This window comes from Mobula hypostoma, chromosome 11 (assembly GCF_963921235.1).
Source record: "Mobula hypostoma chromosome 11, sMobHyp1.1, whole genome shotgun sequence".
Taxonomy (NCBI): domain Eukaryota; kingdom Metazoa; phylum Chordata; class Chondrichthyes; order Myliobatiformes; family Myliobatidae; genus Mobula; species Mobula hypostoma.
In genome coordinates this window covers 38,518,575-38,534,564 of record NC_086107.1, presented here as the reverse complement: position 1 = coordinate 38,534,564, position 15,990 = coordinate 38,518,575, and the positions used below count along the sequence as shown (strand labels likewise).

The window sequence follows — 15,990 nt, the reverse complement described above, 5'->3', positions numbered from 1 at the left end:
AGAAACCTGTGGCTGTGAAATAATCTTAGTTTCTAGGGTCTCCTCCATCGTGGTTGTGGAAGTTGACTCTGGGACTGCAAGAAATGGTTCTGACAGCTCTGGACACCTTTATTTTCTAACAATTGACTCTGCTCTTCTCAACTATTGATGTGTTGTCTCCAGATGACATTAGATGCAATCTCCACTGTGTAGGAGAGTGGTCCAGTTCTGTCCTTAATCTTTCCAAGTACCCACTTTTGATCACCTCTGTAGTCCCTCATCAGGATTGTTTGTCCAGGAGTCCGGAGTGAAACATCGAACCTCCTTGTTGGTGGAGACCTCAATTTGTCTCAGCTATTTGTCTTGCATACTCTTCCTGAGATTGAGTTTGAGGAGATCCAAGCATGAGCACAAGAGATGACCCAGAAACAGCATCTCATTTCTCCAAAAAAAAATATCATGACCTTATGAAGTAAGGAAGATGATCCTACAGCATTATGAACATCGACACCCCACACTTGCACAAAATATCCCACACCCTCCTAAAACCCTATTTCTACCTCCATCCCTCTCTAATATAGATTGTTTATACATGTATAATAAACTTAATTTGTATCTGTTTGCTCCACTGGCATAGACATTGCCCACATAGGGGCCAGATGGAAAGAAAGAACACCCTCTTAAGACACAGTGCCTCACTGGAATAAGAAGATGGTCAACTAAGGCACTTATTAAATGAGTTGCCCAATAGGAATACTCTCCAAAACACACTTTTGGCTAATTTGAGCACTTGATAGGTGTGTGAACGATCTCCAGAGAGTTCTGGAGCTCCCTTGTGATGAGTCTGTTGCAAATCAAAAGTAACATCTATTGGCATCTAAATGCAAAACTTAAGAACTTATTTTCTTGTGACTGGAATGACATATCATCTTAACTGAAACTACTCTAGTCCTCAAATAGGTGCTTTTCTTTTATAATCATCATCCTCAGAAACGTGCAAACAACATACAGGTTTCTCTCTCAACTATTTCTTTTGACTCTTTTGGTTTGTCAGACCCCTTGTCTGATATCCAAATTGAATAAACTGCAATTGAATGCTGAGAAGATTTAAACCAATAGGATTGTTTCCTGTTGCAAATTTCATTTTCTAACCACCTGCATGTCCACTGAGTAACTCTATTTGTGTTCAGCATATTGTTCATCAGATACTTTATGATTAGTATAGATTAGTTCAGCTCAAATAATACTGAACCCCAATCTAACAGCAGCTCCCAAACCCATAATCTCTACTTGGTTGCAGGATGGAGAAGGTTCAATATTACAGGGTTCTGTTGTTTTAGACATGATAGAGCTAGAGGGACCAGAGGCGGATGGCTGGCATTACTAGTCAGGGAAAATGTCACATCTGTGCTCAGATAGGACAACTAGTGGGCTTGTCCATTGGTAGATTTGAGGAATAAGAAAGGAATGACCACGTTAAATTGATTATATTATAGACTATCCAATAGCCAGTATGATTTAGAGGAGCAAATTTTTGAGAGACAGCTGACAGTTGCAAGAAACATAAGATTGTAATAGTCGTGATTTTAACTATCTACATATTGACCAGGACTTTCATAAAGGGCTGGATGGGATAGAGGTTATCACATATCTTCAGAAAAAATTTCCTTAATCAATATATAGAGGCCCTAACTAGAGAGAATGTGATGCTGTATCTCCTATTAGCGAATGAGACAGGTTGGGTGACTGAAGTGTTTGTACAGGAACACTTTGGATCTAATTCAATTAGTCGCAAGTTAATTCAGGAGAATGGGGTGGGGGGGATCTCATAGACACATTATGAATGGTAAAAGGCCTGAACAGATTAGACACGGCAAAGTTATTTCTCATGGTAAGAGAGTCCAGGACAAGAGGGCACGACTTCATGATTGAAGGAAGTCCATTAGAACAGAGAAACAGAGAAATTACTTTAGTCAGAGGGTGGTAAATCTGTGGAATTTGTTGCCATGAGTGGCTGTGGAGGCCAAGTCATTGGGTGCATTTAAGGCAGAGACAGATAGGTTCTTGATAAGCCAGGGCATCACAGGATGGGGGGAAGGCAGGGGAGTGGGGATGACTGGAAGAATTGGATCGGCCCATAATTGAATGGTGGAGCAAACTCAATGGGCCGAATGGCCTACCTCTGCTCCTATATCTTATGGTCTTATAATTATGGAGATGGATAGACCTGGTCCTCAGGCTGAGATTCTAAATTGGAGTAAGAACCTGCAAGTGGAATAGGTTGTTTTATGGCAAAGTGCTGCTTGGTAAGTCAGAGACCTTCAAAGGTTTATATGTTCCTGTCAGAATAAAAGGCAAGGCTAACAGCTTTGGGGAACTTTGGTTTTCAAGAGATACTGAGGCTCTGGTTAAGAAGGTGGTTCATAGCAGGTACAGGCAGCAAGGAACAAATATGGTACTTGATGAGTATGAGAAATATTGAAGAACACTTACGAAAGAAATCAGAATGGCTAAAAGAAGGCATGAGGTTGCTGCAGCAGACAAGGTGAAGGAGAATCCCAAGGGCTTCTATGGAGTATTGTATACACTTCTGGTCACCTGACTTGGAAAGACTCAATACCCAGAGCCGGGACTGACACCAACCTACTGCCTTCTACTGTGCCTATTGTCTTGTCTATTATTTATGGTAATGCCTGCACTGTCTTGTGCACTTTATGCAGTCCTGGATAGGTCTGTAGTCCAGTGTAGTTTTTGTGTTGTTTTACGTAGTTCAGTGTAGTTTTTGTATTGTCTCATGTAGCACCATAGTCCTGAAAAACATTGTCTTGTTTTTACTGTTTACTGTACCAGCAGTAATGGTCGAAAATACAAAAAAAAGTGACTTGACTTGACTTGATAGCAATAAGATTGAAAAAGTAAAGAAAAAAGTTGCAATTTGCCAGGACTTGAGGATTTGAGCAATGTTCCTTCTAATTTGTAATGACCAGTGTGCACAAAAATCTTGTGCTGTGCAATTTTTTTGCCCAGTGACAACAATATGTGTGCACTGAATTTTTAAGTGGAAGTAAATCTGAAGCTATTCTTCCCACTTGCAAATTCTCCAGCAACTTTTGCATCATGACAATACACACAGGTAACACCAATTTCTGTATTGTACATAAAAATTTCTCACAGCTGCATGTTCCTGACCTCATGAGCTTTCAGTGTACTAGTTTCTACCGTTTCATTAAGCCGTTCGACGTTAAATGAACTAGCAGTTCTTTTGCGCTTCATGCCCTTTGCTTCTTTGGAATTCCACATAGTGAATTAATACGTTCTTCAGCAAAAACAGTACAAGTAAGCCAGTTCTAAAATCTGCAGATAAATCATCACAAACCCCACGTTGTCAACACCATCTGCATCAGAAACCGGAAAAGTAGATGTGATTGTGTATAACCGTCAAATATACTTAATGCGCCAATAAGATAGAGGGTGACAACCTTTTGTGCGTAGGTTAAATTCCTTTGTGCGCTAGTAGCAAAAGACGTGTGCATATACACACCTGAGAGGGAGCACTGGATTTGAGTTATTGGGAAAGACTGAATAGGGTAGAACTTTATTTCCTGGTGCATAGGAGAATGAGGGGAGATTTGATAGTGATAAACAAAATTATGAAAGGCATAGATAGGGTAAATGCAAGCAAGCTTTTTCCACTGAGATTGGGTGAGCCTAGAACTAGAGGTCATAGGTTAAGGGTGCAAGATGAAATACTTATGGGGAACTTGAGAGGGAACTTCATCACTTGGAGGGTGGTGACAGTGTGGAACGAGCTGCTGGTGGAAGTGGTGGATGCAGGTTTTGTTTCAACATCTGAGGGAAATCTGAATAAGCAGTTAGTTGGGATGGGTGTGGAAGACTATGGTCCAAGTGCAGGTGGGTGGGACTAGACAGAACAATAGTTTGGCACATACTAGATGAGCCAAAGGGTATGCTTCTGTGTTGTAGTGTTCTATGACTCTACCGTCAGGAAGGACAAGTACTTCAGATGCATAAAGTATACTGAATAAGATTTACTTATTATTGTTATTTCTTCTATATTATGTATTGCATTGAACTGCTGCTACTAAGTTAACAAATTTCACGCCATATGCCGGTGATAATAAATCTGATTCTGATTCTGAACACCATCACTTGCAAGTACCCCTCCAAATCTTTAAATCCTTATCCAGTCATACATATCATTGGAACTCCTTTTAATAGCACTTGAATACTTAGGTCTTCTGAAAAAGCAGCACATAGTGATATTAGCACGTTAACTGCATGTACTTACAGTCTGTTCTGGTATAGCTTCCTCCTTATGGCCAACTTTTACACGATCCCAGGTTGGTTTCCACTGTTCTGGATTTTGATTCAGTTCATTCTCCAGCCTTTCAATCTCCTGTAATTACAAAATCCCACTGTAAAAACTACATCACAGATGCAGAATATTTAATTATGTGCACCAAAATTGAACTTCTAGGCAAGGAAACAAAGCTCATTTGGAATAATCAAGCAAACAAGTGACGTTAAGTTATATGTTTACCTTTAACTGACATGTAATTTTGGCACTGTTGTAGTTTATAGCAACACTATCTATTCCCTTCCTCCAGAGCACTATATAACTCCTGTAAATGTAAATTCAGCAGATATATGTTTAATATTGCACCAGAAGGTTGTCTTTAATTATATCATGATTAATCTGTATTTGAACTTCATTTACCTGCCTCTGTTGTGCACTTCTTGATGACATTACCTGATAAATATCAATTGATCATATTTCTGGAATTGATAGTTTACGGTGTACCTTTGGGAAAGTGTGCTCAATGTTTCTACATGAGGGAAACAACCTTCTTTATTTTATTCCTGAATGGCTTGTTTCAAATTTCAACACTATGCCCTGTACCCTTTTGCAGCCAATATTCTGGAATCCCACCCAAACAGCTTATTATAACTAATTCTATGAAATTATTTTTTGACAATTTAAAGATTTTGACTAAGTACCTTCAAATTTTTTAAAATTTAGCAAATAACTTCATAAGCTAACCTTTTTTTAAATCTTAGATCCACTTTATTGAATCTTTACATAGTTATCCAGATATGAAAACAATATACAGATGGAATATGGTCAATATATTGAAAATGATGCATTATTTTTCTGAGCAACACACATCAAAGTTGCTGGTGAATGCAGCAGGCCAGGCAGCATCTCTAGGAAGAGGTACAGTGGACGTTTCAGGCCGAGACCCTTCGTCAGGACTAACTGAAGGAAGAGTTAGTAAGAGATTTGGAAGTGGAGGGGGGGGGAGATCCAAAATGATAGGAGAAGACAGGAGGGGGAGGGATGGAGCCAAGAGCTGGACAGGTGATTGGCAAAGGGGATATAAGAGGATCATGGGACAGGAGGTCTGGGGAGAAAGACGGGGGGGGGGAACCCAATGGATGGGCAAGGGGTATAGTCAGAGGGACAGAAGGAGAAAAAGGAGAGTGAGAGAAAGAATGTGTGTATAAAAATAAATAACAGATGGGGGGGGGGGCATTAGCGGAAGTTAGAGAAGTCAATGTTCATGCCAGACGGAATATAAGGTGTTGTTCCTCCAACCTGAGTGTGGCTTTACAGTAGAGGAGGCCATGGATAGACATGTCAGAATGGGAATGGGATGTGGAATTAAAATGTGTGGCCACTGGGAGATTCTGCTTTCTCTGGCGGACAGAGCGTAGGTGTTCAGCAAAGTGGTCTCCCAGTCTGCGTCGGGTCTCGCCAATACATATAAGGCCACATCGGGAGCACTGGACGCAGTATATCACCCCAGCCGACTCACAGGTGAAGTGTCGCCTCACCTGGAAGGACTGTCTGGGGCCCTGAATGGTGGTAAGTGTAAGGGTATGTGTAGCACTTGTTCTGCTTACAAGGATAAGTGCCAGGAGGGAGATCGGTGGGGAGGGATGGGGGGACGAATGGACAAGGGAGTCGCATAGGGAGCGATCCCTGCGGAAAGCGGAAAAAGGGGGGAAGGGAAAGATGTGCTTAGTGGTGGGATCCCGTTGGAGGTGGCGGAAGTTACGGAGAATAATATGTTGGACCCGGAGGCTGGTGGGGTGGTAGGCGAGGACCAGGGGAACCCTATTCCTAGTGGGGTGGCGGGAGGATGGAGTGAGAGCAGATGTGCGTGAAATGGGGGAGATGCATTTGAGAGCAGAGTTGATGGTGGAGGAAGGGAAGCCCCTTTCTTTATAAAAGGAGGACATCTCTGTCGTCCTGGAATGAAAAGCCTCATCCTGAGCGCAGATGCGGCGGAGACAGAGGAATTGCAAGAAGGGGACGGCATTTTTGCAAGAGACGGGGTGAGAAGAGGAATAGTCCAGATAGCTGTGAGAGTCAGTAGGCTTATAGTAGACATCAGTGGACAAGCTGTCTCCAGAGATAGAGACAGAAAGATCTAGAAAGGGGAGGGAGGTATCAGAAATGGACCAGATAAACTTGAGGGCAGGGTGAAAGTTGGACGCAAAGTTAATAAAGTCAACGAGCTCAGCATGCGTGCAGGAAGCAGCGCCAATGCAGTCGTCGATGTAGCGAAGGAAAAGTGGGGGACAGATACCAGAATAGGCACGGAACAGAGATTGTTCCACAAAGCCAACAAAAAGGCAGGCATAGCCAGGACCCATACGGGTGCCCATAGCTACACCTTTAGTTTGGAGGAAGTGGGAGGAGCCAAAGGAGAAATTATTAAGAGTAAGGACTAATTCTGCTAGACGGAGCAGAGTGGTGGTAGAGGGGAACTGATTAGGTCTGGAATCCAAAAAGAAGCAGAGAGCTTTGAGACCTTCCTGATGGGGGATGGAAGTATATAGGGACTGGGCATACATTGTGAAAATAAAGCGGTGGGGGCCAGGGAACTTAAAATCATCGAAAAGTTTAAGAGCTTAAGAAGTGTCACGAACATAGGTAGGAAGGGATTGAACAAGGGGGGATAAAACCGTGTCGAGGTATGCAGAAACGAGTTTGGTGGGGCAGGAGCAAGCTGAGACAATAGGTCTGTCAGGACAGGCAGGTTTGTGGATCTTGGGTAGGAGGTAGAAACGGGAAGTGCAGGGTGTGGGAACTATAAGGTTGGTAGCAGTGGATGGGAGATCCCCAGAGTGGATAAAGTCGGTGATGGTGTGGGAGACAATGGCCTGGTGCTCCTTAGTGGGGTCACGATCGAGGGGTAAATAAGAGGAGGTATCCGCGAGTTGTCGCTGTGCCTCGGCAAGGTAGAGGTCAGTACGCCAGACTACAACAGCACCCTCCTTATCGGCGGGTTTAATAATAAGGTTAGGATTAGTGCGGAGGGAGAGGAGAGCAGAGCATTCTGAAGGAGTGAGGTTGGAATGGGAACAAGGTGCGGTGAAGTCGAGACGGTTGATGTCCCGTCGGCAGTTAGCAATAAAGAGATCCAGACCAGGCAGAAGACCAGAGCGGAGTGTCCATGAAGAAGAGGAGGGCTGAAGACGGGAGAAAGGGTCATCGGTGGGGGTGGAAGAGTCATTGCCGAAGAAGTAGGCTCGGAGACGGAGACGGCAGAAGAAGAGTTCCGCATCATGGCGAACACGGAACTCGCTGAGGTGTGGGTTCAAATCTCTTACTAACTCTTCCTTCAGTTAGTCCTGACGAAGGGTCTCGGCCTGAAACATCGACTGTACCTCTTCCTAGAGATGCTGCCTGCCCTGCTGCGTTCACCAGCAACTTTGATGTGTGTTGCTTGAATTTCCAGCATCTGCAGAATTCCTGTTGTTTGCATTATTTTTCTGATATTGCTTGCTCAGGGATAAGGAACACAATTACAAAGGCTAATAAAATTATGTTTTGTATTGACCCACCAGTGTTTTGGTAATTTTGTAACACAGATTTTGTACCTGTGTACATACACCTACTGATTCTTCTGGACACATCTCCAGTGATGTTCCTGGAATCATCGGGTGTTTCCGGTCTTTCAACATCATACAACCTCCTCCAGGTGACCCACCCGGGGCTGATCAGACCCCAGCTTGTGTCCAGATGGCTAGTTACTTTTGACTCCATGGCTCCCCTCTTTTCAGCCACAGCCATCTTGAGGCCCTCTCTGCCACACTGGTGGTACTGCGGATGGCTCTCCTCTTCCTCTCTCCCTCGATGCCCAAATTGCTGAAGGCTCTAACTAAGGAACAGGCTGCGAATCCCCTACAACCAACCTCCACTGGGAGACACCTCGCTCTCCGTCCAGCCTGCTGACAGTTGCTGACCAGTCCTGTGTACTTGGAGAGCTTCCTTTCAAAGGCCTCTTCCAAGCTATCTTCCCATGGGACTGTCAGCTCCAGCAGCACCACTTGCTTAGTCGACTCAGACACTAGGACAATGTCTGGTCGCAGGGTGGTGGCTGCGATATGGTTGGGGAACTTCAGCTGCCGTTCGAGGTCCATCAACAGCTGCCAATCCCTTGCAGAGGTCAGGATGTCTGCAGATGTTCTTTTGGCAAGTATTGGCTGCTCCCTCGCTCTGACAAAGGCAACGGTCTGCTTGGAGGGTCGGGACCGCTTCGCCCACTCAACTCCTGCGCCGACGGCTTCAGCAATGGTCTTCAGGACCTGATCATGCCTCCACCTGTACTGTCCTCACCAAGTGCCCTTGCGTAGCCGCTGAGGATGTGCTCCAGGGTTCCTTGCTTGGAGCACAGTGGGCACACAGATGACTCTGCCTTGCCCCCCATGTGTGCAGGTTTGATGGGCTTCGAAGCACATCGTACACTGCCTGGATGAGAAATTGGTCAAATTTCTCTTCTGCTCTGCTCTTGCTAGTTAATGACCAATGAGAAAACATCCTATTTTGTCTTTGAGCTCAAGTAGATAGACTCATACTTTCCCATATTATTTTCAATGTTCTCAGTTTTTAAATCTATGTTTTGTAATTCCCTGCTGCTATATGATTGTAGTATAGTCCTTACTAACTTGTAGGCAAGCGATTAATTTTGGGGAATGTGCAAGTTTTGATTACAGTCCCATGAAAATCCATCTCTTTAATTAAGTTAAGGGAACTTGCCTTGTTTTCTAGTATATGCCAGTTTTCTGATTTCTTCTTATACAGTCCTCTGGAACTCTAACATCAGTGATGAACATCAGGCTACCATTTCCCAGATTGTTATAGATCTCATCATTGGGGAATCTCCTATCCAGAGCCTTCAATTTCCTAATGCCCTGGCCCTACACTTCATGGTTCTAACCCTTATCTAAGATTCATATACAAAATTGCCTTGCTAGGCCCATTGTTTCTGCCACTACCTGCCCTGCAAAATTCATTTCTTCTGTGAAAGTGAAGTGAACTGTCCAAACCCTTCCAACTTTCATCTAGGAACCTTCTCATGTCAGTGAACATTTTAATTTTCTAACTCCCTGGTTCCAATCAGCTCATCTTTACCATGGAAGTGTAAGTCTCTGTAGACCCAAAACCATATCAGGAAGGTCACAGGAGCCCCTGATTCTGTCTTGAAGAAAGACCTAACCAATTCCTTTCCACAAACACCCTCATCTGACTGACTTTACACAACTTTTCTTTCCATTTGTCCCACTTTCTGCAGAAGAAAAGTATAGCCAAGCCTCTTCTGGTACACCTAGCCAGCTCTTTCACTGGTACATCAATGCTGCATTTGTACAGAACTCACCATTTTTTTCACCTTTGCCACTATTTTCTACCCTATCCTCAAATTCACTTTCTTTGGCATCCCTCTTTACTGGAACTCCATCTCAAGAGATAGAGATCTCACTGACATCTTCCATAAACCCACCAACTCCCACAGCTACCTCAACCATACTTCTTCCTTAAAGGGTGTTAATTCATTTTCTCCCTAAAGGATGCCATGTCATTTTCTCAATTTTTCCATCTTTGTTGCAATTGATCACAAGATGTGGGCTTCTGATCTACAGCTTCTGAAATATCCTCCTTCTGGAAGTGCAGCTTTCCCCCATCATTGTTAATGGAATCCTTGCACAATTTCCTTCATTTCCCAGATGTCCGCGATGACTCCTGCTCCCTTTTTAGGAGGTGCAACTACTATCCTTTTGCTCCTCCCTCACTGTCACCTAGAGATGTAAACAGTCTTTCTAGGTGAAGGAGAGGTCACTTGCACTTCTTCCAAACTGGATTTGGAGCTTAAAAAGTAGCCTCCTCCATACTGATGTAACCTAGCGTTCTCAAGATGACTATTTTATGAAGTATCTGTGCTGTGTCTATCATGAGCTTCCACTTGAATGTTATTTTACCTCTCTTCCATTTCCACACTGCATCTGTCCTTCAGCCTTCTCCATTGCTAAAGAGGCCAAATGCAAACCAAAAGAACAACATCTCGCATTCCAGTTGGGTAGCTTACAAACCATGGGTACAAATACTGAACTTTCCAATTGTGGGTAACCTACACCCTTGGTGCTTTCCTCCCACACACATTCGCTTGTCTGCCTAGTTTTTTTCTTTTATTCATTTCACCAACCCCTTTCCCTACCTGCTTCCATCTGCCCATCATCCTCTTCTCATCTGACTCCAACTATCAACTACCAGTTTCTGTCCCACTTCTCTCTGCCACCACTTGGTTCCATCTATCACATACCAGATTTATCTCACCCACCCCTCCGCCCCTTTAGTACTACTTTCTTGATGCAGGGTCTCGACCTGAAACATTGACTTGCACCTTTTAACCTCCTTAGACGCTGCTTGTGCTGCTGAGTTCTTCCACTGTTGTTTCTGAAAGGTAGGACAAGCTATGGCCAGTAGATGACATTTGGCCCATGCCATTTTTAATGGCCCCTATATGCTATTCAATACACATGTGGCAACAATTCTGGCTTGCGGCTTTTTGCTCTGATCTGGTACTCAGAATCCAAAAATTTGGGCATCCCAAGCCTAGGTATGTGTGAGATATCTATGCTTGCTCTTACTAATTGCATTGTACCACTTAAAAACATAATTATCATTTGGCTTAATTTGTTTATACCTCGAGGAGCTTGGTAATGGCATCCGGCTGCACTTTGCTGACATTGTCATAACATGGCCATACCACTTTTCGATGGGTTTGCGGCACTGAACCATCCATCTGCTCAAGTTCATCGGATGCACCTGCTTTTGTTGTGATCATGTCCCAGTCGTAGGACGGACCACTGGAAAGAGTCTCTCCCGTGTAGTAATCCCATTTCTTCAGAGCAGAGATATTTATGCAGGGCCTTAGTATATATTTCTACAAAGAATGATGTATATAAAAGTAAATAAAATTGAATTGCATGCATTTCGATTTTAAATTAATGGAAAAAGTGTTTAATTGCAATTATTTAAGTATCATACCTCCCCTTCTTCAGGACTATACAAATAGCTGAAAAAAACAGGTCCTTTCTTATGAATCCGCTCAATGCATTCCCAAATACAAATTCCTCTCTTTGCTTGTTTATCTATTTTATCTTCAAATAAAATTCCTAGAAAACAATGAACAATACCCACATTATGTATACACAGGTGTTAATTTGTGTGGGAAAAGATATACTCAGAAGAAACTTTTATTAATACAAATAGTCAAAGACAATGCTTAGAGTATTAATTAATTCATTACTTAAATCAGAAAGATTTCTGAATTTCTGATACACTATGCTATAAATTTAATTGTGATCCACTAAGAGTATTTTACCTATAGAAAATAAGAAGCTTCAATGGGTATTTTTATGGAGATGTTAGGATCATACTTAAAATGCAGAACTAAAATATTTTCATTGCTAATAATAAAGAACAAAATATAGACATAACAGATGCTACAACTAATATGATACCCTAAATTACGGAAGTACTCTCCTCTTCTTGGCTATCCCAACATCTGCCAACAAATAACTTTGGATTTATTTCTAATTTACAAATAAACAGTGAGCATTTGTAATTAATCTTGACAACCCATTCAATACTTTAAATGCAAGAGTGCATGTTCAGCTATTTAATCTTAAATGTTTAGAACACTTAATACAACTTGTAGTGATTTGTGTGTATATCTTGGATTTTCAATGTTAAAATATTTTTCAAAGTCAATCCTCCTGTCATAATGTGTAGTCTGTAGTCAGCAGTATAGTGAGATAATTTTAAAAAAATACATACCAGAACTCCCTCGTTAACAATCATTTTGACAAAAACTCATGTGCATTTTGGAGTTGGCTGGGATATCAAGTGGTAACCACTATGAACACCAATGTGATTTAAGATTAACACCAAATTTATAACACTTGCAAGCCATCAGATAGAGGTCAAGCATTTGTTTCTTTTGAAGTAGGAAAGAAGAAATAATGGGCAAGTAATTTTATGACATTTTTGTGCAGTCTTGAATTAGGAATAGTGGCTGAAAGTGCAAATCTCCAGTGTGTACTTTTTGGAAAAGATGCAGAGAAAATAATCTCAGAAGTAGGACAGAATATAAAGACATCCACATTCCCACAATCTTCATTTAAAGCTGAGTTTGAATTTAATTTAAAAAGACATCATCCTGTACTCTGGACCAAATAAATGCAGACTATTGTTACAACTTTATTAAGAACATACTTTCATATTTGGAATGCACATACTCATAAATTTTGCATAAATTATATAACTTTTCTGTAGACCCCACTTAATGATGCAGTAACAACTTCTTCCCCTCTGCCATCAGATTGCCAATTTTGTATAAATTACAAAAATAGTGTTAAATAAAAAGGAACAACACTCATTGTTCCTTTTTATTTAACACTATTTTTGTAATTTATACTAATTTTATGTCTTTGCACTGTACCACTGCTACAAAACAACATTCATGTCATCTAAGATCATAATAATAAACCTGGAGTCTACCCCACTAATCTAGTCCATAAAGCATTAACGTTGGCACGTGGTCAAGTGGTTAAGGTGTTCGTCTAGTGATCTGAAGGTCGCTAGTTTGAGCCTTGGCTAAGGCAGCGTGTGTGTCCTTGAGCAAAGCACTTAACCACATATTGCTGTGCAACAACACCTGTGCCAAGCTGTTTGGGTTCTAGTGCCCTTCCCTTGGACAACATCGGTGGCGTGGAGAGGGGAGACTTGCAGCATGGGCAACTGCCGGTCTTCCATACAACCTTGCTGAGGCCTGTGCCCTGGAAACCTTCCAAGGTGCAAATCCATGGTCTCATGAGACTAATGGATGCCTGTATAAAGTATTAGGTTAGATCAGGAGTCCCCAACCTTTTTCGCACCACGGACCGGTTTAATATTGACAATATTCTTGCGGACTGGCCGACTGCGGGTGGGGGGGATTGTTCAAGTAGGGTGAAACTCACCTCAACATGTCTTTTACAGTGAGGGTTGCCAACTTTCTCACTCCCCCAAATAAGGGACAAAAGCAGCAGTCAAATCCCGGGACACTTTACCCCAGGAAAGACTACCATGACCATGAAGCCTTGCGCGGGTACCTGTGTGCACATGTGTGATGTGCTCATGTGCGTACGTGCCGACTTTTTTCCCCACAAATCGGTTTTGGCTTAATCTTCCCGACTATACTGTACATACATTATTTCTTCTTTATATAGGCTGTGTATTTATCATATCATTCCTGCTTTTACTATATGTTAGTGTTATTTTCGGTTTTATGTGTCATTTGGTATGATTTGGTAGGTTATTTTTTGGGTCTGGGAACGCTCAAAATTTTTTCCCATATAAATGAATGGTAATTGCTTCTTCGCTTTACGCCATTTCCGCACGAAAGGTTTCATAGGAACGTTCTACCTTAGCGGGGGAAATACGGGACAAGGGCAGTCCCGTATGGGACAAACCAACTTGGCCCAATATATGGGATGTCCTGGCAAATACGGGATAGTTGGCAACCCTATGTTCAAGTTCAACAGTGCGTGACAGGGAATGAGGAAAGGTGCAGCTGACTCGTATCGTTTCCTTGCGGCCGGGTACCAGTCTGCGGCCCGGTGGTTGGGGACTGCTGGGTTAGATGGTAACACTTCTTCTTTTGTGGCAGATATTTGCAAGTTCCAGATTCACATTTGCAGTAATAGTTTCATATTAGGAACTCACTATTAATGAGATGGTAAAAATAAATTGCCTAACAGGCACAGTGTTAGTTTGATGAAATTCAGCAAGTTTTCTCATTGTCTGAGCCAATATTCCCCACAAGCTAAAATCATTAAAATGATCTGTTTTCATTCATTTGTTGTTTGAAGAATCTTGTTCTATGTAAATTTGTTGTTGTGTTTATCTTTTTAAAGAAAAGAGCCTGTACTTTAACAGTGTTGCTTGGTTGGGTATTGTTGAGGATGCAATATAATTCTTTATATATGCAGATTCATTCCATCTTGTCAAGAGATGATGTATTTACCCACATAAAGCACTAAACTACAAATCATAGAACAATGCTGTTTCATAAAATTAAAGAATACAACTCCTTTGAAACCTAATAGACATATTTTGATATTTGTAAAGTTTACCGTGTTCAATTCGTTCATAGTCAGAATCCAACAGGAAGGTTTTGAAACGATTGGACACATAATGGTAGGCTAGAAACTTCAAATAATATTGGTTGAACTCAAACTCCATTGGGTACTGATGGTGAATCTGTAAGGAAAATAGAAAGAAAGTAATAATACTATAAAAGAAAAACCTGAATTCCTGGTAGAAAGCGACAGGCAACGGAAACAAAGCTGGGCTAACTTAAGGGGTGATGATGACTACGTTAACTTCACAACAGACAACAGCTCCCAATGATTTATGTGGTGTCACCAAGTAGTTATCACTTTTATAGTCAAAGCACCATACAAAAAGTCTTGAGATTCATTTTCTGCGCACATACTCAATAAATCCAATAACCATAATAGAATCAGTGAAAGACCATACCAATTGGGTGCACAACCAGTGTGCAAATACAGAAAGAAAGAAGAAATAATACCAATAATAAAAAAATAAGCAATAAATATCAAGAACACAAGATGAAGAATCCTTGAAAGTGGTAATAGGTTGTGGTAACATTTCAGTGATGGGGCAACTGAAGTTAAGTGAACATCCCGTTTGGTTATAAACCCTGATGGCTGAGGGGTAATAACTGTTCCTGAACCTGGTGGTGTAGGTCCTGAGTCTCCTGCACCTTCTTCCTGATGACAGCAGCTGGAAGAGAACATGACCTGGATGGTGGGGGTCCCTGATGAGGGATGCTGCATTTCTGGGACAATGCTCCATGTAGAGCGGCTTTATCCGTGACAGACTGGGCCAAATCCACTAGTTTTTGTAAGATTTTCCACTCAAGGGCATCAGTATTTCCACAATAGGTCATAATGCAACCAGTCAATACACTCTCCATCACACATCTATAGAAGTTTGTCAAAGTTTTAGATGTCATGCTGAATCTTCACAAACTCCTAAGTAGAGGCCCTGTAATGCTTTCTTCATAATGGCACTTATGTGCTGGGCCCAGGACAGGTCCTCAGAAATGATAACACTGAGGAATTTAAAGCTGCTGACTCTCTCCATCTCTGATCTTCCAATGAAGACTGGTTCATGAATCTCCTGTTTCCTCTTCCTGAAGTCAATAATCAGCTGCTTGGTTTACTGACAATAAGTGAGAGGTCGTTTTTGAGGCACCACTCAGCCAGATTTTCCAGCTCCTTCCCATATGCTGATTCGTCACCATCTTTGATTTGACCAATGACAGTGGTATCATCAGCGAACTTAAATATAGCATTGGAACTGTGCTTAGACACTGTGACAAGTATAAAATGAGGTGAGCAGGGGGCTAAGCACACAGCCCTGTGGTGCACCTGTGTTGATAGAGATTGGCAAGTGAGGACATCGAGGATTTAACTGCACAAGGAGCTATTGAGGCCAAGGTCTTGAAGCATATTGATTAGTTTTGAGGGGATGATAGTATTGCATGCCGGGATGTAGTCAACAAGAGCATCCTCATGTATGCATCTTTGCTCCAGAGTTGAACGAAGAGTCATTACACCCCGTCATCTCAT

The 15,990-nt window shown here is 42.0% G+C and overlaps 1 protein-coding gene across 2 annotated transcripts in view; it reads right to left on the bottom strand.

Annotated features, from left to right (window-relative positions):
• Nucleotides 1-15,990, bottom strand: part of sbf2 (SET binding factor 2) — a 569,459-nt gene that overhangs the window by 10,738 nt on the left and 542,731 nt on the right. For both annotated transcript variants that reach the window (XM_063061848.1, XM_063061849.1), the window contains 4 exons: nt 14,467-14,593; nt 11,336-11,463; nt 10,992-11,231; nt 4,289-4,396 (listed from right to left, as the gene is read on the bottom strand). In XM_063061848.1, the coding sequence (XP_062917918.1) occupies nt 4,289-4,396; nt 10,992-11,231; nt 11,336-11,463; nt 14,467-14,593 (603 nt within the window). The remainder of the gene's footprint in view (nt 1-4,288; nt 4,397-10,991; nt 11,232-11,335; nt 11,464-14,466; nt 14,594-15,990) is intronic.